We start from the raw sequence: 23,783 nt of genomic DNA, 5'->3' as shown, positions 1-23,783 counted from the left end.
TCTGAATGCTTGGAGAGCATCTGTTAATAATCCCTTGAGGACTTTGCTCATTTCCACCCCATCCCTTTCTGGTCTGTGATCGTCCTCCTCACCTCTGGTTGGTAACATGATTGCTGTTTAAGAGGGTGCTGTCCTTGGGGCAATATTCTGAGCTCACGCAGACATCTCTGGCTTCTGAGCTTTGACTTTCTGATACTGTGTAAGAGCCTAATATTTGCTTATTCTCTGGGAATTTACCCAACCTGCACTCTCTGAGCGCTCCTGTAATTCTCTGACCGGGTCCTTTTGTTCCTGTGGGCAGAGTTAGAATTTGTCTGAGCTTTGGATTCACTTCCCGTGAGCAAGGTGGCCAGAGCAACTTGAGGGTGTTTGGGGTAAGGAAGCATCCCCGGAGGTCTCGTGGGAGGTGGGGCTGTGGGGCTGTGGGTCTGTCGGGTGGCTGGTGGCGGGCTGTGCACCCCCAGGGTATCTGCAGGGACAGTTTCTGCCCTAGGCTTGAGGGGAAGTGCCAGGGGTGTGGTCAGAGCTGCTCTGCCATCCACTGGCCCCTTCTAGTAAGCACTTACGTCATGCTAACAGTTGTAGCATGCCCATCATCAGCTTCCCCCCCTCTTGGAGGCAGCAGGATCTTGAGTCTAGGCCAACCCCCCGGGGCTAGGTGGGCCCATGTTCCTGGGCTTCCTGTGGGGGGCTGAGTCTTTGCCACAGACACACTTTGTGAGATCACGACTGCTCCAGGGCACAGCCTGTCCGGATGGAGGAGGGAGGAAGTTAGCGCTCAATAGGTCCTCTGTTGTGGGCAGTTCTTGATGAACTGGGGACGTTGGTACGTGCACTTGGCAGTGACCCCTATCCAAATCAGTTCGAGAGAGAGATAGGGAAATGTATACCCAAGGAGCCCTCTCCGGGTTGAGTGGTCAGAAGGACGATGTTTCGTCATGGGACGGTGCTGCCTAACTTCATATTGACAGCTTCAGGGCTTCCAGCGGCAGATGGAAGTGAAAGCGCTGGCAGTGTGTTTGGGAAGGTCACTAGCCAGGCTGATTTGAGATGCACTCTCTGGAACCTTCTCGTATATTTCCACAGTGTTAGGATTATTGGATTCTGGTGACAGACTGACTTCCCTGGTTCTGCAAAGCAATGAATTCTGCAGGACAGCACAGTATTGTGAGGCCTGGTGATGTCTCCTCCTTCTAACTGTTGCAACTTTCTGTTTGTTTAGGGTGGTACAGAGGTTACACCTTAAGAAAAAAGTCTAAGAAGGTAAGTCCTTTTCTCTGAACCCCAGTGCATTTCCATTCATTCATCACACTGTGAGAGGAAATCAATCCCATCCCATTTTGGTCTGCGGGGTTTCCTTATATATCTCTTTCTCTGAACTTAAACGATGTGTGGGCTGACACGTGGGCTACCCTGAGTTGTTTTCTTTTGAACACTGTGTGTACTCAGAAACAGCAGCTCTGCTTCCGTGATGGCGTTGCTGGGCTGTGGCGCAGTGCTGACCTGTCATCACGAAAGGCGCAATCCTCTTTTCCTGGTAGAATGTCACTCCTATTTAAGCCGGGAGGTGGGAGAGAAGGACCCGGGTATAATGACTTCAGAAAAAAAATGCTGCTTATGATTTTCAGTCTTACATTATCCTCGATGACAACAGGTTTGCAAAAGCTCATGAGTGCTTGTTTTCCTCTTGCATAGAACTATTTTTAAACTGCCTAAGTCGCTTGTAAAAGAAAGGTTCTGCTTTCCAGGGCCGTTTGCGTGCATGGCTCTTTGAACTTCTGAAGCCGGACTGCAATTACGCGTCCGTCCGTGTGCTGGACACTCCCTGACACAGTTCTGTTGTGGCTTTTCTGTTCTTAGCTTCACAAAACCTAATTACGGCCCTCCGGTTTTATTCTGTGATTTTGAAATAATGTCCATTCTAAGCTGTGATTAGGCTCTGTCCACATGAACTCACACACTTTAATATCTACCTATGCTTGACAGATGGTTCGTTTTACTTCTGCTTCTTAACGCTGCTCTCATGATCTCCTTGTTGCACTGGGCTCCTCACGTGGTCCCGAGCCTGTAACTTCAGGCTTCCAACGTCAGGCAGCTCCCGCACAGGACCTGCCTGCCCTACTTGCCCCAGAAACACTGCAGCCGGGCCCTGCTGGACAGGTGGGAGCTGTTCGTCCTTTGTAGCCTTCACTTGCGAAGGGGCCAGCTTGAGCTGCGTGGTTTCTTCTGAAATCCTTGTTGGAAGACGAGGCAGCTCTTCAGCCTTTAAAGACACTATGATGTTGTAGTGGGTGCCGCTGGGCAGTGCAGAGAAGGGACTTGGCCCCCAGTCATCCAGACTCCCAGGTGTTCTGGAACCATCCCTTGTCTAGCTATTCACAGAGATGTAGTTTGTCTGGACTGGTTTTGAACGACCCCGGCTGGAGGGATTGCTCATTTCAGGCCTCCACATATGTCCCCTCCTCCTGTGGCTTCATGGTGCCCGGCAGCAGGTTTGCTGAGAGGGAGGGTGTCTTTGCTTGTGGGCACGGGTGACGCTGGCTTGTTTGTCCTCTTCCCGCCTCCATCCGAGTGCACACGTTGACATCCCATGTGCTCTTGGAGGCATCCTGGGATTGGGGACTGTGCTGAACAGTTGGGACCTGGTGGAGCTCCCAGCCTTGGGGCCCTTTGGTCCGCTTTCTTGCTCAGCCACTGTCTTTCTGCTTGACTGCTCTCTGTGATAATTCTTTATGTGAAATTCCGGCTTTCCTCGTAGGCAGGAGGAGCGAGAATCCATGGTGCTCGTGCCCCTCCCAAACATGATTAGTAGCTGTGGTTTCTGGTCCTCCTGTGTAAATCCTTTGGGGCCAGATGCCAGGGAAACCCAGTCGGAGGCTCCTGTTCACACAACAGGTGCCTGGAAACCGCCAGTGCCGCTGAGTAGATTTCTGCCGCAAGCACTAAATCTCACACGGGAGACCGTATCCGCTGTGCTGTGCGGCCCTGGGTCCCAGTGCCTGTTGCCCCACTGCCTGCTTTCAGGGGCTCGTTTCTGCCTCACCCCAGCGAGGGGGCTGTTTTGTTTGCTCAGGAAGCAGGACAGCGAGTCTTGGTAAAGCTCCTAGCACTTGACGGACTGCACCTGACACTGACCTTGCCCTGGAGAAACTCTCCCTGGCGCACCGTGCTGCTAGGCCCCCGTGCGTGCTGCACTTGGGGGCTGCGGGGTGCTGTGTTTACGGAAACTGGTGTCTGGGAGTCATGCAGATTGGGTGGAATTCACCCACTTTCTGTATTTTCTCAGATGGCCCCTCTTTTGGGAGATTGATGAGAATCTGTGGGTCAGGTAAATAGTCCTACATGCGTACGTGATGATAAATGGTGGAAATCAACTTTCCATGGCCATTTTAGCTTTTTTTGAAAGAAGGAACTGTCAAAGCCCATCATCAGAAATTGTTTTTAGGCAACTGCTGGCTTTTGATCTGCCTGGGTCAAGGGCAGCTGGGGACCTGAGGTGCATCCTGTGGGGAAGACACAGGACAGCCCTGTGCACTTTTTTCCTGGCACACAGATCGCTTCTGTTTTCTTCTGGGACATCGGTAGTCTCCGTGAAACACAAGCAGGCTGAGTTTATACTTCCTGTTTGCCCCACTGTGTTGTGTGTTGTTGTGTGTGAGACTTACGACGAGGCTTGCAGGATTAATAGCAATCCAGCCATCCCTACCCTCACTTTGTCAGGGTGGTTTTTGATTTCGGTTGGTATTCAAATTGATAATGAAATTACTGTTTTTTTTCCCCCCAAGGGTATATTTCCTGCTTCATATATTCATCTTAAAGAAGCCATAGTTGAAGGAAAAGGGTGAGTCTGGTCTTAATGTTTAAATGAAGAAACACAGCGATTGTATTTGGCTTTGCTGCTCGTCCCTATGGCAGGGCCTGTTAGGGGTTGGATGTGGGCGTGAGTGACTGCGATGGGACAGGAGTTCCGGGCAGAGAAAGGGGGTTGGGATGGAGACATATGCACAGCATGGTTTTGGACCTTTGAAAAGTCTGAAGTCAGCACTGGACCTGCAGCTGTGCTCATTAGACCCGATGTCGATTTCGGGTAGCATTGGCCCAGTGCTCTGTGCTCTGTGAGCGGTCCCATTGGGTAGAGGCTCCAGCCCCCCGCTCTGAGTTTGTTTTTCTGGAAAACTTTGAACGCTATGACACAAATGGGGTTTAGGGTGAAGCAACAGTTGGTAAATTGGGACGTGTGTGAATTTACATTTTGTCTAATTGTGATGTATGTTTCTTAGAGGTCATAAAACTGATGTGTAAGATCATTAAAAGGACTTTTATAGAACGAGAACCCATTAGGCAGGAATGGCAAATGAATAGCCAGGTGTGAACTTGGAAGAAGGAGCATTAAAATGTTTTCCTTTTTTGTCTCTTCTACATCTTCACCCTCAGTTAAATATGCAAATTATAAAATTACTAATCATATGATTACTGCATAATGACATCTCTTTGGCTGATTACAAAATTGCCTTTCCAAGCACTGTACTTTTAACATATGAAAAGGACTAGCTCGGGTTCTGAAGTTGCATGATGCATAATTAAAATGAAGAAAATAACTTAGAGGCATAGATGGGGATGACCTGTAATATGATAATTTTTTATATAGATAAAAAGTTTTGTGTGCAGAGTTTTAAAGGGAAGGGAAAAAAAGGAAAGTTTTGACTCTTGTTGTAGAAATAATGGAATGAAGTATGCATTGAATGCATTTTACATCTGTCTGTATCAGAATCAATATAGAAGTCAGACTGTGATTAATTTTTGTAAAAAAGCACTGCGTATACAAAAGAATATATGGAGAATGTAATTATGAAGCATAATAGTAAAGTGAACGCGAGATTATTTTCATTCTCAGTGAGTGGTGTCACACCCACACAGACAGACACTTTGGCTCCCGTTCTTGGGGCTCGTGGGAGATGCCCCAGGGTGAGCGTGTGAATGGTGCACCAAAGACAGAAGCAGTTAAGAAACGGTTTCTCTGCCGATGTGTTGGGGCTCCGCATGTTTGCTCCCCACACTGCTTCTCTGGTCCTGCCTCCCCACTGCTGTTCGCACCCACACCCAGCTGCCTTCTGTCTCCCTCCTTGCAAAGACCTCCTGCCTTCAGACCTGACAGGTGGTCTCACGGCTCCTCCTTTCCTCCAGCGATCTGCAGACATTGACCTCCCCTCCCCACAGTCCTTCCTTCTTTCCAGGGCAGGCCAGTCTGTCATCCCACCCCCACCTGCCTCCTTGCCCTCCAGGGTCATTACCCTGTCTCTCTTTCAGGGTTTGCTGTTTCTGTGCCCCCTTCACTCTGAGACATTCCACCTCATTGCTGTGTGCCAGCTGCCACCGATTCTCTGCCTTTTCCCCGTGACCAAGGCAGTTCCCTTTTCTCTGCTCTTCCATGCTCCCATGGCTACCAGTGCCTCCTAATTTCCGGGCTTCCAGTGTCTTCTCAGGGCTGCTGTTCTGGCGCTTTCCTGCAGTGTTGCATACTGGTGGCTGTCCCCTTCACTGAAGCCCCTTGTCTATTCTGTTGCTTTCGTACCCTGTTTCTCTTGCTTCCTAGCCTATTTCCCCCCCTGCCCACTACTCCCAGGGGGCTCTCCTTGCCCTTCTCCTGGCCCTGTGTTGCCCCTCTGTTTGACATGGCCCGTGTTGTTGTGTTTCCTCTCTGTGGGTGATGCTCGGATGGGGGCCACCAGCCCTGACTTGTCCCTTCATGTCTAGCTTGATCATTTAGAGCCACCGCCATTGGCTGAGTGTCTGCCGGGTCCTGCCCATTCTTCCATGCCCTGCATGATGTTCTTTCCATAGGTCTTATCGACCACCCTATGAGGCAGCCGCTGTTGGCTTTGTACGTTGCTGACCCCTTGCAGGTAATGAGGTGGTTACAGAGATGATAACACAAGGAAGCCTGATCAGACACATTAGAGCCAGTCAGCGTGTTCGTTCCAGGGACAGATCAGGCCTATGAAGAGGGAGGAAGTGAGAACGATGCAGAACCGAGACCAGGACACAGCATGAGCAGTGAGGCCCTCTGTATGTGGTAGGAGCAGGGGCGTCTAGTTGAGCTCCGAGTTTCTGATAGCCAATGGAAGAGCCCAGTGGACTCAGCATGAAACTCAGGATCTGGAGGATGGAAGCATCCCAGTTGTTGACACATATGCTGATCCTGAGAGAAGAGAAATCCCCCCCAGAGGCTTTCTAAGGATGGTCTTGCTGAGTGTAATGGAACCATATTTTCATCAGCATCCTTACTGGGAATCTTGGTGACAGACTTGGCAGGGCTGCTGTAACAACCACATTCTGTAATAGACACTGATGATGTCCCATCAGAGGGGAATTCCTAAAAGCCGTTTTGTGGGGGGTGGTCCCATACGCACCTGTGCCTCGGACATCTGGCCCCTGCTGTTCCAGGTGGTGCATGTGGCCAGACCTGTCTACGGAGACTGGTGTTCTCTCAGGGACTCCAGTGTCTCTTCCTTTGGGAATCCCTACCCTCAGTGGGTCATCGCAGGCCGAAACCCCAATGTGAGCCCAAGTATGAGTGCCGCTCACCGATCTCGGCTCCAGCCAGTTCAAGATACGTGGGTGGGACCTATCTCAGAATCCCTGCACATTCCATGCTGGTTGGAGTCTTGTCTGTTCAGGGCATCTGGGGCCAGGTGGACCAATTTCACGAGCCTCCCTTCAATCTTTTCCTCAATTCTAAGTATTCTAAGTCCTCCCTCACAGAGCCTGATACAGAGCATGTGACTGGAAAACAATGGCTGATATGATTTAAAAAAAAAAAAAAAGCACAAATAGATAGCAAGTTAAGAATAAGTCAGGGGTTAACCTTTCGGGGTGCAGGGAAAAGGGAAGGGATAATCCGAGTGTTGGGATCAGATAGAGTACTTCCGGACATGTGAGAGATGTAGCCTCATCAGTGTTTCGCCAAGGAGAACTGCTTCATGTATTATCATATAATGAGTTTTATGCATGATGGAAATGTAAAAATCATTTTAACCCAAACCTGCATTTTAACGCCACACAGGTTGGTTATAATTGATGGCATCTATAAGATAGATGGGTACACGTATTATGAATGTATGTACTCTCAGACCTTGACGTTCTGAAGACTTCTAATGGGATATTATTTGCCTCCTTCATCTTACCTTGACATATGAGGTAGACGCCTTTACATGTAGGGTCATGTATGAACACACTCAGGCTCTGTACAAATATTACCTGTCGTTCTTAGAGGTGTGCGTGTTCCTATGTGTGGACACAGTCTATTTGTATATTTTCTCTCCGTTTGCTTAAATATTTAATTCTGTAGACTGGATTTGGAATTTGCAACTTGCAGACTTTAATGAAGCCATGAACGTGGCTGTCCTTTCCTCTTTTCCCCTAGGCAACATGAAACGGTCATCCCGGGTGACCTCCCGCTCGTACAGGAAGTCACCACGACTCTCCGGGAGTGGTCCACCATCTGGAGGCAGCTCTATGTGGTGAGAGAACTGGATGTTGAATCTAAGCTTAAAAACAGATAGTGGTCTTTTTGGACCTTGCTGTACCAATGGGATTTTTTTCCCCCCTTTCCTTGGGAACCTCAAAAGCAGAACTTTGGGTACTGAGTCATGCTCAGGGCAGAGAAAACCACATGGCCCATTACTCTGGCCTCCCTGGGGGGCTGTTGTCCTCTTGGACCTGCTTTGTGTTGGGGTGCGGCCGTGCTCACTGTGACAAAGCATTGGTGACAAAGCACTGAGACAGGCTGCTGGAGCGCTTGGGAAGACAGCTTAGGCAGGCTGCATTGATGTAACCCCAATTGTATTTTGATCATGGAAACTAAAATCTGCTTTTAAGCTGTAATGGGTGCTTATTTATGGATGCAGTAGAAAACAATCGCTGGGTTTTTTTTTTTTTTTTTTTTTTTGTGCCATTGTCTGTCTCTTATCATTTGAGTAAAACTACATAGTCTTCTAGACCAATGTGTGCCTGTTACTGAGGTGGGGAAGTCGTTTGCATTCTGGCTCTGGGTACAACTGTCCAGTTCTCCCAATCACGGAAGAAGCCTTATTAGGGCAGGGAGGTTGAGACTCCTGACATCTTCCATTTCCTATTCCCTCGGGGCATTTCTTTGCACATAAATTCATATTTGCAGAAGATTACCTTTTGTTAAGCCTGTATTTCTATTCAGAGTGTTGATTTCTCATATGCTAATGTTGTCAGCACAAAGCAAGGGCTCTGGAGAGAAGTCAGTGCATCGATTTCTTGGGAACACAGAAAACTTGCAAAAGTCCCACAGCTGCTCTCTGGGCAGGCTTGTTGTTTTTGATTATACAGTGGTTTCTTGTAAATGCACAGTAATAAGCAGTTGCAGTAATTGGTCATCAAATGTTCTCAAAAACCGAAAAGCGTGAAGTTAGCCATGAATGTTTTGTGTAAATCTGAGCAATTTTGTAGTCGGTCTTTCATGTTCAACTTAGCAATTTTTAAACAAAAATATGGCAGCAAAACAAACAGGACTGATGCTGACTGATCCGTTAGTGGGCACGGCTTTAGCCTTCCTGCCCGGGATAGGCATGCCCGGCCATCACCTTGGCTTCCTTTTTAGAAATGTAGGTTTGCCTCTCATGGACTTACACTGTTGGATTTGTACAAGGCTAGAAGAAATTCCTTACAGTATTTTTTGTATGAATTGGTTTTTTGCTGTGCTCTGTGGTTGTAGACAAGTTAGAATATTACAGAGTTTAGATATTTAGTTAGGCTTTAGAAAAATGAATTAGTAAGAGGAAATAAACCTGGTTGTGGAATAAACCATTAATTTTGACCGTTTGGTTGTTATTTAAGAAATTAACATTAGGATGATGCTATAATGAGGAGCCTGTGGGATGCAGGAGAGTCTCTTGGGGTGTTCTCTGACAGGTTGGTGGTGGGGGTCTTAGAAATTGCTAGAAAGAAGGTCATGTACTAGGAATAGTGGGATAAGAGGTTCAGATACGTAGAGCAGAATTTATTTTAAAAAGGAGCAGTGGCCACGTTTTAATATTTATAGGGACCATGTTTAGAATTTTATCAAATTAAGTGTCTCCTTGATCACTTTTCATGGAGGAAACCACCCGCTTCTTTTAGGAGGTAAGGGGCAATCCCTAATTTCCTTGATGAATTGTACTCTTGGCCGTTGCAAAACTGTTGTTTTTTTGGGGGGGGGGTATTATCAACCTCCTCAAAATATGTAGACAGTGATAAAAATGTGAATTTATTTGTGTTTTCCTTTTGATGTCAATGCACCAAGAGCTGGTAGATTGAGATTTTACTCCTGGCAGAACCGCTCTGTCTGCCCTGAATGAAGCACGGCGCGTGTGGTCCCTGTGTGATGCTGTTCCCTGCAGCTCGGCTGACAACAGGCCCAGGTCGTCGGTTGCCTGGTGTGCTGAGAATGGCACAGGGCCCAGTCTTCAAAATATCGAAGACTCCATGGCAGGATCTTTAGGCTCAAGCTGACTCTGGGAAGTTCGGGGTGGCCCATCTATGGGCCACGTCCGAGAAGTTCACGGGCTGGGTTTGCGGCTCCACATCCAGATCCTGCTCTGGTTAACCTCTCGATTCAGCGGTACATACTCTGGAAGTTGGATGGAATATTGGAGATGGTGCATTACCTCTTAGCCTTTTGATCTTTTAGTGCCTGATAGGAAGCCGACTCCATATCACGTGTCCCTGTTTCATGCTGGAAAGATCTTGTGACATTGATTGACTCCCATCATAGAAAGCATGTACTACATGTGTATTTGAAAAACAATCCACAGGGCTTTTTTTGTACCTAAAGCTTTACACATGGCTTCTCTCCCCTCTGTGTAGCAAGACAATAGGGAGATGTTTCGAAGTGTCCGGCACATGATCTACGACCTCATTGAGTGGCGGTCACAGATTCTCTCCGGAACTTTGCCGCAGGACGAGCTCAAAGAACTGAAGAAGAAGGTCACTGCCAAAATTGATTATGGAAACAGGTTTGTTTATTGGAAAGATGATTTCATGCTTAAATTATCCAATATAATAATTGTAAGCCTTGAGGAGGCTAAAATCAGATTTTTTCATAAAAAATGTTTTAACATCAAAATAAGGGCATAGTTTTCATTTTTAAGTTATTTTCTATTGGATTCTAAAAATCAGGAGTTTTCAGTCATTGTCAAAACCTGTTCTTGTCTCCGAGAAGCTGGGGCCGGGGTGGCCTGTCATTTTCACTCTTCATAGGTGACACTGCTCTGATTCTCTCACGACAAGGGGCTTTATTTGCGGCTCATAGTATTTGACTTCCGGTCCAGACCTGGGGGTACTTTGTGCAGCAGCAAGCACCAGGATGCCTTGTGGAACCCTAAGTTGTAAGAGTTGGAAGGGACATCAAAGGTCACCTTGAAACTTATCACCAGACCAGGGGCACCAGGTTTGGCAGACCAAAATACAGCCCGCTAAATCGGAATCTCAGATAAACAACAGATAATTTTGCCTTGTGTAAGGATGTCTTTTGCAAACGTTCCCATCTACAGCGAGCCTGCACTCAGCTCTGCTTGAACGCCTTCAGCAGCGGTGCGCTCCCTGCCCACAGCGCGGTGCGTTTCGGCGTTCACAAGCCCGCCTGATGCCGAGCGGGAGCAGGCTGCTTCATTCTGATTCTGCCAAGTCTGTGACCTGAGTGAGGCCACGTCCTTTCCCACGGGATAGCTATTTCGTTGTTCCTATAATGTCAGAGCTGCAGGAAGCCTTTAAAAATGATCTGGTCACATGATTCCCAGATGCTGGTTTATATCAGAAGCACTTGGACAGCTTTCAAAATATAGAATTGTGGGGCCCACTCCTTAAGATTCTGATTTCCAAGATGTGGAATGCTGGCTGGAAACGGCAGTTTTTAAAAATAGGGTTAGACCATGCTGGACAGCAGATTGGGGAACTTCTGGGAGAGTCCGAACCTCTCATTTTACACATTAGGATGGTATGCTCAGAGAATGGGAGAGGTTTGCCCCCAGCCGTTCAGCTGAAAGGTGCCTTGGGTAAACTAAAGAACCTTCCTGTAAAATCAGAATTATAACATAATTTTGTTTTCTAGTACTTCATCCTTCCAAGTGTGAAAAGTTTATAAAAACGACATTATTAGTTAGATGTAGTATCTGGACTAAGAAGGCTACAGAAGAAGGTGTCTCCCTCTCTCCCCTCTCAAAAGTCAGAGACTTCTGTGTGTAGGATATTAGATATTGTTGCAGGGAAATCCATTTCATGAGGACCTGTCTAAAAAAAAAAACCAAATTTTGGAGCTTTGATTCTGTTTTCTATTGGAGTATTGTATTTTATACTTACGTTCAGAAGCCACCTGCTTAATTCGGCTGTGGGAAGCAACCAAAGTACATTATGTCATGGAACAATCTAGTTAAGAAAGGAAGTGTTTCAAAACATAATTTACTGCTTTGATCGGAAATACAGTCTTTAACAGGACAGTTTTTTGCCCTCTTGCTTTGCTGAGATCTGCCTTCATAGTGGAAGCTCACTGTGGATTCAGAGGCACGTGAGCACTGGTTGCTGAGAAAAATGCAGAATGGTTGGCGCGAAGACCCCTGACAGGCCCCTTCTTGTACCATTTTCCATGTGGCATTCTGGAAAGACCATGGACTCTGCCATGAGAGGGTTCTGGTTCAGAATCCAGGCTCTGGGTTCTTCTAGATGTTTCTCTGAGCTTAGCTTTCTTCTTTTGTGAAATGGATGTGATCACCTGTCCTGGCAGGAGTGAGGGGAGGAGCACATGGCTGGATGTATGCAGCAGGCTGGTACATAGCCTGGGCCTCTGCTCCTCAGGGAGCCTGATTCTATGTGGCCTGCAGGACCTCTGGCCTCTCCTCCTAAAGCCAGGTGCCTTGTAGATCATTTTACACCAGCACTGGCTCTGCCTATGCGAGAAAGGATTCTCTCCCCACCTCATTAGCATTGACTCCACCCACACCAGCACTGACCCCGCCCACATCAGCACTGACTCCTCCCTGGAGCAGGTTCAGGGTTTGGATGAGTGGTAATATTTGGGAGAGGGGCTTTACCTCATTAGTGAAACATGTTACAGAGACAACTGATGAGAGCCTGAAAGCCTTTTTTTTTTTTTTTAAACGTCTTTCTGTTCCTCTTGAGGCACCCCACAATCATTGCAACTACCGAGGCTGTTTTCATGCAGGGCGAAAAGCCTCTGACTATTTGTTTAAAAGCCTGTTTACCCTCATATTGCTGACAGGCCCAGTTGGTTCTGCTTCATCATCAGTGGATTTGCTCAATAGATAGTCACAGGGAAAAACAAGGTCTTTGTGACTGCCTTCCAAATGGTGCAGCGGCCCAGCATATCTCTCAGAGTGATCCTGCTTGACACGGTATCAGACTCCTATCCAGTGTTCAGGTGTGTGACCTTCAGAGAAGAGAGGTCAGAGATGAGTTTGTCTGGTTGGAGTCTTTATTACCAAGTCAACTTTCCTCTTAACACTCTTTAAAGGCATTATTTCATTGAAATTTATCTTTCTTTCAACAGACTCTTTACATTGCTGTATGGTTCAAAAGCAGAAAAACCCGAAAATTTCCTGCTTCTATAGACTTGTTAATCACAGGAAGAAAATCCCAAAGGCAAAGTATAAGGCATCTGTGGTTAAGATCTTCATATCTTATTAAAAAGAAAACCAAAGCACATCACATAGCACAGTTCCTGGTTTCTTTCTTTACGTAATGGTCTTTGTTTATTCTTTAAATAAAAATTGTGCTAAAAATCACTTAACAATTTTGTTGGATTTGGGGAAACAGAATGTTGCCAAAAAGACATTTCCAGATATAGATGGACAGATTTATTGGACAGATGCTGCTCGTGTTTTAACTTGGCTACTACATCTAGCCATCTGGCCAGAAAGTTGCTTAATGTTATTATGGATAACTTCCACATGTTTGGTGTCGAAACACAATAGAATGTCTTTATCAAAGATCTTCTGATGGGCTAATTGGGGGATTAGAACTGATTGTAGGGGCACCTGGGTGGCTCAGTCGTTAAGCGTCTGCCTTCAGCTCAGGGCGTGATCCCAGGGTCCTGGGATCGAGCCCCGCATCGGGTTTCTCCGCTGGAAGCCTGCTTCTTCCTGTCCCACTCCCCCTGCTTGTGTTCCCTTTCTTGTTGGCTGTCTCTCTCTCTCTCTCTGACAAATAAATAAATAAAATCTTAAAAAAAAAAAAAAAAAAAAAAGAACTGATTGTAGGTAGAAGGAAAGCTGTGTGATAGAACTTACCAGAATAGAATGGTGGGTTTGCCTCCGCTCCAGCTCTTCCTCCCTCTTCTCCCCAGCTCAGTGATGATGTTACAACCACCAGTTTTAAGTATTTGGGCACGTGGGTTTGTAAGTCATTGTGTATGTGTGTGTGTGTGTATAATATATGCATGTATGTACACTCTCTCTATACATGCCATATATATATATATATATATATATATATATACCCCTCCCCCAAATATATGTAGCAGGTATGTGCTCTAAACTGTCCATGCTGTTCACATAGTAGTTAGTAACGCACACGTCAAAGCCCTTGGTTTGTGTCCATGAAGTTCTGAATCCTTGTTGTTCTAGAATTCTTGATCTGGACTTGGTGGTAAGAGATGAAGATGGGAACATTTTGGATCCAGAGCTAACTAGCACGATTAGCCTCTTCAGAGCTCATGAAATAGCTTCTAAGCAAGTGGAGGAAAGATTGCAAGAAGAAAAGGTAAGTTCTCTCTGTCATGTGCCATTTACATTTAGACTATCTTTCCTCAGTAACTGCTTTCAACACTAATAAACCGCCAGTAAGGCCCAGAATTTGCACTAGAAAATCCCAAAAAAGCACAACTGAACCATGTATTTCATACAGCGATGAATGGAAAGGAGCCCAGTGTCAAAAACGTGCTGCCGATGACCGGAAAGGATTTCATTCTTTTGTGGGGGAGGGTTGTACAGCACCTGCTTCATCTTAGGGGTCAGGGTCTTAGTGACATTGACTTGTGTTCTCATGTCATGGGGAACAATACTTGATGCTGCATTTCCTCTTTGATAGGAGCCCATGGAGTGACATTCTAAGCTTGATGAGGGCAGAGAACACATGTCTTACTGGTCTTTTTCATCTTCGCTGGTCCTCAATGGGATCTTCTATATAGCCGATATTTAGAAATCAATTGATTGAGTCAGCCATTCATTCAGCAGGTCTTTACTGAGCACCCGCTGTGTGCCACCTACCGAGGACATAACGATAAATAAGAAATGTCCTCGGAGGATTTAGCTTAATGGAGAAACAAAAATTAAGCAATATGTGTGTAAACGCCATTGTGATTGATTGAGTAGACACTTGAGTATCTGAAGACCGGACTCAGTACAAACTCTTATGGGATCGTAACCTTTGCAGAGGGTGTAGTTACTTTCAGTTGGGTCCATGCATATGTTGAGAACTTGACCTGGGACAAGGAAGTGACTTGTGGCTTTGCTGGGTGATGCCAACTGGTTGCACATAGTTTCCTCTTCTGTCGAGAATAAAGAAAGTGAGGGTTAGTGGTGAGTATTGCTAATGTCAGCTTTCTATTTTATTTCTACTTACAGTCCCAAAAGCAGAACATAGATATTAACAGACAAGCAAAGTTTGCCGCCACCCCTTCTCTGGCCTTGTTTGTCAACCTCAAAAATGTGGTTTGTAAAATTGGAGAAGATGCTGAAGTGCTCATGTCTCTTTATGACCCTGTGGAGTCCAAATTCATCAGGTTAGTGACGCTTCCCTGCTGCTGCCTTTCCTCTCTGGTTAGCGTTAGGCAAATGGCTCTGGAACCACCACAAATCTTGCTCTCACAGAGAGCAGTGGGTGGTCAGCTGGCCAGTCTTTCCCCAGCAGCTGAACCCAGTGCTGTTTTGGGACCATGTGATGGCAAGGCTTGGGCTCTGGGCCAGCATCCACTTTCTTCTTTCTTGCACACACGTGGGTATGTGAATGTAGAGTTTTTGTCTTGTGCTGTTTCAAGGACCTGGCGACTAAAGATTGAAGTAATTGTTTCCAGGGTTGTCTTCATAGGGTTTTATGTTTCCAGACCCACAAGTAGTAGCACTCTTGTCTTAATCTTGCTTTTTCAAACTTTGTTTGTTGTCAGTGTCATTTTTGGACCTTTGGCCTGTTGTTATTTCTGCAACACGATTGGCTGGAAGGTAGTGTCTAGACCAGTGCCTGCTACATAAAGGCTCTCACTTAATATTTGTTGAACAAAATATTATAAATCTCGTCTCTGCCGTTCCTGTCATTTGTAATGTGGTCTCTTTCCTAGTTCTTGCTTTTGTCTCTCATATAACTTTCTCTTTGTCTGTATGGAAGAATTATGGTTTAAATTATGTGTGAAGTGTGTATTTGTGCGTGCATTTAAAACCAAAACATCTTCGTTTATATTATTCAAAGTTTTTTTTTTTAGAGAGAGAGAACGCATACATGCGTGCGAGGGTGGGGAAGGGCAGAGAGAGAGAGAGAATCTTAAACAGACTCTACTCTCTGCAGGGAGCCTGATGCGGGGACTTGATATCATGACCTTGAGATCTTGACCTAAGCCAAAACCAAGAGTCAGATGTTTAACACACTGAGCCACCCAGGTGCCCCTATATTATTCAGAAATTTAAAACTTAGTATGTGACAGAAAACAAATGAATGAATTTCATCCTCATTTCTGATATGGACTTCATTTCTTCCTCTTAGGATTCAGTTTGTGTATTTGGCGTATTTGGTTGTTATCGGCTGTGAAATAGACGTGTGGTATTTCTTTTATACTATAAATGAATGAATGGTGAATTTTAGACTCTAGTCAATCTACATACACCAGTAATGCTTTTAAAATAATAAACTCTGAAATGACATTTGCAAACAGTTCCACTGCAGTTGTAACCCTAGACAAAACCCTAGGTTTTGTACTGACTGTTCTCGACTGTTACCTTGTGTGGGAGATTACTTTCATGTTAATGGAAGAGCAGCTCTGTGTGGCTTGGCTGACGTTTCTGAACTCATATGGTTGCCTGCATCGTGGACCTCCGTGCTGGTAATCATAAATCAATGTGAGTGTCTGTTTAGTGCCCTGTTGTATTTGGGAAATGAATTTGCTTTTATTTCTTTTGTTTTCAAGTGAAAACTACCTGGTTCGCTGGTCAAGTTCAGGATTGCCTAAGGATATAGACAGATTACATAATTTGCGAGCTGTCTTTACTGTAAGTATACCCAGAGAAGTTCATTTGAATCATCCTCCATCCTAATGATTATTTTTAATGACCTCCCTCTGACTTTTCTCCCCGCTAGAGCATGGATCCTTGGGATGCCTGTAATCCATGGGGATTCAGTAATAATAAAACACTTTCCCAGAACTGTTTTGAGTCTCTAGCTTCCCTTCGAATCCCCAGGATGGAGATTTACCCCAGCACTCTCTTATTAAACTGGTATCTGAAGTTCCCTTCACATTAATGGACTGTTGTTATTCAGTTCCTTTTTGTTACGTGAATAACTTATTAAAATGCTAAAAACTGGTCCTAGAAGAGAGTCTCAATCCATCTTGTTACTGTCTATTTCAATTGAACCTGCATTGAGTCATGGTTCTCCAAAATAATTTATGGAAATTAATATTTCCAGGACCTCGGAAGCAAAGACCTGAAAAGGGACAAAATCAGTTTTGTTTGTCAAATCGTTCGAGTGGGTCGCATGGAGCTCAGAGACAACAACACCAGGAAACTGACCTCGGGCTTGCGGCGGCCTTTCGGAGTGGCCGGTAATGCGTTCCTCTCCTTTTCCTGAGCGTTTCAAGACCGTCACGTTCATTCTGAATAGAAGCTGCAGCTGAACACTGGACAGCGGGCTGCTTTGATTTATAAGCTCTTCTGTTAGGGGAAAAAAATCTCTTCGTCCTTTTCTGTGTGGTTTCTGTGGACGCGCAGCTGAGGATGCTTCGGTCTGCAAGTTTCAGATGTAAATCATGTATTTGGTTTTCAAGCAGATCACATCTCCTGAGGGAGACCCTGACCCACATTCTCAGCCTGGAGGAAAGCCAGTCTCTGGACGTTTTCAGGGTTTCTGGACCTGGTGATTGATTGATATAGGGGTAAATTGGCACTGAATAGTCAAAGTGATGAAGAGGTGGAGGGAGAATGGACCATGAGGAGGACACGGTTATCTTGAAATAGGTGCTGTCTGTCCTCCGTATTTGTGTTCTGTTATTTTGGCGACAGCTCAAGAAAAGAGAGAGCTTAGTCATATCTGCTGGGGGAAGGTGAAGGAGTCCCCAGTCTGTTGGAGGAAGGTGAGAGTTTGTCCCTAGTCTGCCAGGGGAAGGTGAAGGTGTCCCCATACTGCTGGGGAAGGTGAAGATGTCCCCCCAGTCTGTTGGGGAAAGGTGAAGATGTCCCCCCAGTCTGCTGGGGGAAGGTGATGGTGAAGGTGTCCCCCTAGTCTGCTGGAGGAAGGTGAAGGAAGCTACATGTTTTTGGTGCAGAAGGTAAATATTTTAATGCAGTGATTCTCGACCCTAACTGTACATGAGAACGGTTTGGGGAACTATTAAAAAATGTATTCTTGCCCAGGCCCCACAGCCTGCCAATTAAATTAGAATTGCTGCTTTGAGCAACATCAACCTGTGAGCCACCATGGGCCGTGCGGCGCCTGGTGGGGCGCTGCCCTCAGACTGCCTTTCCTCCTTGTGTTACACGTGGCGTTGAGCACAGCCAGTGGGGCTGTCCCGAGGTAGTGCGTGCCTCCAGTCCACTCAGGACAGCCTCCCACCTGCTGTTCCCTTTGTGGTTCGGAAAGGACACTTCTCCGGAGGTTGATCACCTGTTTGGTAACCGCTTCTGTCCGTTCTGGTGCAATTCCAGTTCCCACATAGGAACCTAATTTTGAGTTTTTATCCAGAATAACTTCCGCCTGTTTGTGTCAAGAGAGCCCAGGTGAACAGTGTGTTCTCAACCTTCTATGGAAAATATTATGTCACATTTCTCTTTTAATATAGTATAATAGCGGGGATATAAAAATTATGAAAAAACAAAAGCATCATTAAAACATACGTCATTCTTAATTCCGTGTAGCTGGGCTTGTGCCCGAGTCACAACCAGAGCAGGAACTTCCTTGGCACGGGCCAGCGTGCTGACGAGCAGCCGTGGAGGACACTCCCTGCGCACGCTGCCTGCATTGTCATGCCTTCACCTCCTGGGCTTGGGAGGGGGGCCCTGGAGGGGCTGTCACTTCTAGGACGTAGAGGATGAGGGCTGCCTTCTCCTGACTGGGGCTGGGCTGCGCGTTGCAGTCCTTGCTCCCTCGCTGCCTTCCTGCAAGCCTTGGCTGGGCTCCTCGTGTGTTCCCAGAGCCAGATACCGGGGCTGTATGACCAGGGAGACACACTCAACTGGCGGGACCAGCCCCACGACGGAGGAGAGAGGTGTGCGGACACGCAGGCAGGCTGTCTGTTGTGGACTGCGGGCGGCAGGGGGTGTCCAAGGCTCAGACTCCCCTTGCCGTGGCCCAGAGCCACGTAGTTGTGAATTGGTGGTCAAAGTGTGGTCTCGGGTATGGGAGCATCATCACAGTAGGTGCATCGAGTGCCGCTCGGTGGCCTCCAAGAGGGCTTAAAGCTGGGAGCATCTTCTAGAAGTTGGAGACTGCAGTCCAGGCCATACATTTCAGAGCACCCACCACTGGAAGTTCCAATTCACTTGTGATTCTTTGACCTGCATCTCTAAACCCATGCACAGGCTCTTTGCTCTGTGACGAGCACTGGCTTCGCAGAGTGCGGGGCCGTGTTCTCCCTCGGGACACACTCAGGAGGCTCAGGAGGCCCCGTGGGCTCCACCGAACCAGCCAGGAGGTGGCATGGCGTCTCTTCTGGTCCTACAGAGTCCTCCCCCTTTTTTGGGGGGGCAGGTGGTAGAAATGGAAATGGTCCACATTTTCAGTATATGACCGTGGTCACCAAGGAAGGCACCACGAGGAGAGAAGCAAGCATGCTGCTGAGCTCTCTTCGATCAAGGCTCGTGATCGAGCAGAGAGAGAGCGAGTGTCCAGGGCTCTTCGGTCTCTGGCTGCGTTGGTCAGAGCTTGAGCATTGGAGATTTTCTCGCTCTCTGACTTTGGGCAAGGTCATTCGATTGTGTCCGGGGGCCTGAATTTTCTCAATTGTGCAGCAGGTGCTTGTCGGTCGTGCCCCTTGAAAGAGCTTCCACAGGTGCCGGCATGGTGTGGGTGGGTGGCTGGCAGCCACGTTACTATTGTGACATCACGTGGGGGAATGCGAGAACGTACGGATGCCCCAGAGCCGCACCAACCAGTGTGGTCGGCCCTGGCCACACGCGGCTATTACATAAATGAAGGAAATCAGAGGAAAATTGGGTTCACCACCACGTTTCAAGTGCTCGTGGTTCTAGAACATCTCGTCATCACACAACGTGCTGTGGGGCAGTGCGGCTCTAGTGTGTCCGTTAGGCAAAGGAATTTATTTATTTAAAAAATTATTTGAAATTAAAAAAAAAGATTTTATTTATTTGAGAGAGAGAGAGTGGGAGAGAGAACACAAGCAGGGGGAGAGGCAGGCAGAGGGAGAAGGGGAGGCAGACTCCCTGCTGAGCAGGGAGCCCGAAGAGGGGCTGGATCCCAGGACCCTGAGCTGAAGGCAGACCTTAACTGACTGGGCCCCCCAGGCGCCCCTAGGCAAAGGAATTTACTAAATGGAACGCTGCTGTTTGAACCGCACTCCCATTTGGGCCATCGTTTTCAGAAACTTCATTTTTCTTTTGAACATGGAAATCTTTATTTTTTTTTATTTTTTATTTTTTTAAGATTTTATTTATTTATTTAACAGAGACAGCCAGCGAGAGAGGGAACACAAGCAGGGGGAGTGGGAGAGAAAGAAGCAGGCTCCTAGCGGAGGAGCCTGATGTGGGGCTCGATCCCAGAACGCTGGGATCACGCCCTGAGCCGAAGGCAGACGCTTAACGACTGCGCCACCCAGGCGCCCCTGAACATGGAAATCTTTAAGGTCATATATTAAAAAAAAAAAATGCCATCGTGTGGTTTATGCCGTTGTTTGTCAGAAGACAATCTGATGTTCCTGTTTGTTTGTTTTCTCTGATTACAGCACTTAAAACAATGTTCTTTTCTTGTCCCCAGTGATGGATGTAACAGATATAATAAATGGAAAAGTGGATGACGAAGACAAGCAGCATTTCATCCCCTTTCAGCCGTAAGTATGGAGCCATCAGAGCACTCAGCCAGATAGAATATGGAAACCGTGTGTTTGTAATAATTCTCTTCGAAATTAAGTTTATAAATTCAGCACACATAGTCACTGTAGTCACTGCCGTAGTGCATGGCATTTTTGTAGCCCCAAGAAACGGGGGTGAAAGTTGCTTTATTGTCTTGCATGTAGAAGATTTTCCATGTGATTCAGGGGAGTCACCTTATCACACAGGACACGCAGAAATCCGCTTCTGGGAGCATGCATGTTTCTTCGCATCATTGATGGATTCTAGTAGCTATTCTCATATTCAAAATATAGTACTTTCCACTGTATCATGGGAGGTTGCTCTCTTTAAAATAGAAAACCAAACAAAATAATGATGAATTCTTTTTTTTTTTTAAAGATTTTATTTATTTATTCGACAGAGATAGAGACAGCCAGCAAGAGAGGGAACACAAGCACGGGGAGTGGGAGAGGAAGAAGCAGGCTTATAGCGGAGGAGCCTGATGTGGGGCTTGATCCCATAACGCCGGGATCACGCCCTGAGCCGAAGGCAGACGCTTAACCGCTGTGCCACCCAGGCGCCCCAATAATGATGAATTCTTTATCATCAAAAGAGAAATAACGCTTGAAGCGAATAATCATGCTGCTGATTCTCTGTCTCTAGTTGCTTAGAGCGGACTGGGTCTGTGCCCGCCATGCTTAGGGTTTATCTAGTTCTGAAGCTAAGTGTGTGGAGAGGTGCGGGAGGCTTGGAAAACATTTGGAGATTTGCTAAATTGATTCTCTGATTGGAAGGTAGATCCCGTGGAAAAGGTCGAAAGAATCGGTTATTTCCTTGGAGATTAAAGCGAGAGAGTACCTACATAATGGTCTGTGGCCACTTCACCAGGCACTTCTCCATCTCAGACAGCCGTGGAGAAAAAGGAAGAGGGATTGGAGTGGTTTAGGTTAATCAGAGAGACAGTTTCCTCCTGGGGGTGTGAAATCTTAGAAGAGGAGACCATAAGGCATCTTAGAATGACCTGTCAGAGCGCTCTGCCTTCTGCCTCTTCTCATTTCTGGTTTTACTTGAGTGGTTCCGGGCTTGAAACAAATTTATTTTAGGAATTGTACCTTGTGTTCAGGTGTTGGCTGAGGAGGCTTGGAGGCTGGTGATGCCTGGTGGGTAGCTGAAGGAGTCTCTCTGGGGGTGAGGTGGGCAGGAGCCGTGAGCTTGGCTTGCCTCTGTACCACCCGTTTTTGCATGAGGGATCCCCTCACTCAGCCCCCGGCTTGAGAACCACTTGTTCAGGATGGGATTAGAGTGGTTTTCTTTGCAGGCAGGTGATCTAGTCAGATAGCATCCTAAAGCACGGCTCAGTGGAAAATTTTGTAATCTTCCCAACATGAGAATAACAGAAAACCCTGCATTTACCAGCTTGAAATGGGTATCTCACCACATCCAACTGGATGTACAGGTTTTCTGTGGCTTCATTCTGTTAGAGTTGCCCTTCTGTCCAATATGGTAACCTTCTGGCCAGTATGGTAACCACGAGCTACATGTGGCTCTTTAAATTAATGAAGATTAAATAAAATTAGATTCCTAGCTCCTCAGTTACACTAGTCCCATTTAAAGTGTTCAGTACCACAGGTGTGGTGGCTACCATATTTGTCAGTGCGGATCTAGAACATTCCCATTGTTGCCCAACATCCTGTTGGATAGAGCTGTCTTGGAATCACACTCAGTGAAGATAGTTACAAAGGGAGCATAGAATCTGAAAGTTTCCTCAGTAAACAAGTGAAACATCATCTTTGAACATGGGCAGATATTGAGGTAATAAATAAAATACACCCATATAAAATGATAATATTAAGTGGCTTCTTTTGCCCATGAGAAATAATGTAGCCCAGTGCTGTTTTGAATGCTGTTTTATATATTAGACCTCAGAGTTTCTTGATGCCCTAATGTACCACTGAGTTGAAATTACCTGTTGCCTGCTAGTATCTTCTGGGAAAAGTCAAGAAAAAATAAACAACTGTGGGTTATTGTTTGAAAAGTTAGGGGGGTTATTAGTTTTAGATCCACTAGTCTAAGTTTCACTGGGACATGTTAGCAGCCGCCTGAGATAGTGTATTGCTGCCATCTTTTTCTGTCTTATAACAAAACACCCATTTTAAGAAATATTATTACATGTTCAACTCTTACTGTAATTTGTGACTCCTTGCTCCATTAAAAGAAGACTAATATACAGATTAATATTTCCAGTGTTTGAAACAAAAGAGCAGCATGATTTTAATAGCAAAATAAGCAATGAAACCAGTTCTTTGGGAAATGCCATGCTAATGAAACCGTTTTTTGCTCCATTAAAACTGATTTATTATATCACAGGATAAGTTTTAGGGAAGGAAACACAGAGTACATCTTTTTCTTTCTGTCTTTTTTAACTTGGTGAAGTAAATTAAAACAGTCCTCAGCTCTCTTGAGTAATGTGGGCTCACGTGATGAATAACACTTGTCCTTGGTTCTGGAAATGATTTTAAACATTATGTACTTGACGTACATTTTCTTGCTCATTGCATATTGTGCTTTGCTGTGCTACGTGGCATTTCTCTTTGCACATGTTGCCTGTTTGTACTTATCTCTTGGTCCTAGTGTAGCTTCTATGAAAAACTCATGGTCCATGGGACCCCCAAGTGTTGATGGTTTACATTCATAATTGGGTCACAGTTTCACCTTCAGACATGGTAGTTATGTTCTTCAGAGACTGTGCCATTCTGCTCACACTTAATTATCTGAGGCCACATTGGGTGCACAGTCTGATGGAGGAGAGTGGTCACCATCCAAGTTCCCCAAGCAATTAAGTTGTAGGGATCTTTTTTTGGTCTTAATTTTGCTTTTCCCTTCGCACCACCTGCCCCTTGACCTATGCATGGTCAGGAATTATTGAAATTGAAGAAATGGACGTAAACATTCCTTGTGATTAAATGCTGTCCAACCACATTATTTTCAGTTAAGGGCCCTTTTTCATTATCTGGTATAGATGGAGTGGAGGCTTGGTGCTTGTTTATTTCCTGGGGATAGGGTCGACCTCGTTTGCTTTACTTCTCTTGTGTGGTTCAGCATTTTCCTGATCAATGCTCTTCCCTGTCTCTCTTGTCACCTATCCTGTCCTTTGTCGTGCGTTGACTCATGATGACTCTCTCGCATTCGGTGACGATGATCTCTTGTGTTCCCTTGTTACCGTGACCTCTGGGTCTCTGTGCCCCTTTGTCTCCTGTGGTCTTGGTCGTCCCGTGCCCTCCAGGCTCGCGTTGGACGACGCCATTCGACACAAGCCGCTGAACATGTCATCCCGTTTTTCACCCAGGGTGGCAGGGGAGAATGACTTCCTTCAGACTGTTATAAACAAAGTCATTGCTGCCAAAGAAGTCAACCACAAGGGCCAGGGTATGTATTCTATTGTTTTATTGCTACAAATGTTCACTTATTACATGAACTTGGGATGCTGTGCGGTTTGCATTT

General features: G+C 46.1%; 1 protein-coding gene across 4 annotated transcripts in view; it reads left to right on the top strand.

Moving 5' to 3' along the window:
- The window catches only part of DOCK1 (dedicator of cytokinesis 1), a 493,249-nt gene that overhangs the window by 62,486 nt on the left and 406,980 nt on the right, over positions 1-23,783 (top strand). For 2 of the 4 annotated variants that reach the window (XM_048219065.2, XM_026494390.4), the window contains 10 exons: positions 1,223-1,263; positions 3,786-3,841; positions 7,424-7,520; positions 9,874-10,022; positions 13,644-13,779; positions 14,643-14,800; positions 16,193-16,274; positions 16,690-16,825; positions 20,209-20,281; positions 23,629-23,708. In XM_048219065.2, coding sequence (XP_048075022.1) covers positions 1,223-1,263; positions 3,786-3,841; positions 7,424-7,520; positions 9,874-10,022; positions 13,644-13,779; positions 14,643-14,800; positions 16,193-16,274; positions 16,690-16,825; positions 20,209-20,281; positions 23,629-23,708 — 1,008 coding nt within the window. Of the gene's footprint in view, positions 1-1,222; positions 1,264-3,785; positions 3,842-7,423; positions 7,521-9,873; positions 10,023-13,643; positions 13,780-14,642; positions 14,801-16,192; positions 16,275-16,689; positions 16,826-20,208; positions 20,282-23,565; positions 23,709-23,783 lie in introns of all 4 variants that reach the window. The other 2 variants (XM_026494391.4, XM_026494389.4) reach the window with 1 other exon arrangement.

Source organism: Ursus arctos, unplaced genomic scaffold (genome assembly GCF_023065955.2).
Source record: "Ursus arctos isolate Adak ecotype North America unplaced genomic scaffold, UrsArc2.0 scaffold_7, whole genome shotgun sequence".
Lineage (NCBI taxonomy): Eukaryota > Metazoa > Chordata > Mammalia > Carnivora > Ursidae > Ursus > Ursus arctos.
This window is presented reverse-complemented; position numbering and strand designations above follow the sequence as displayed.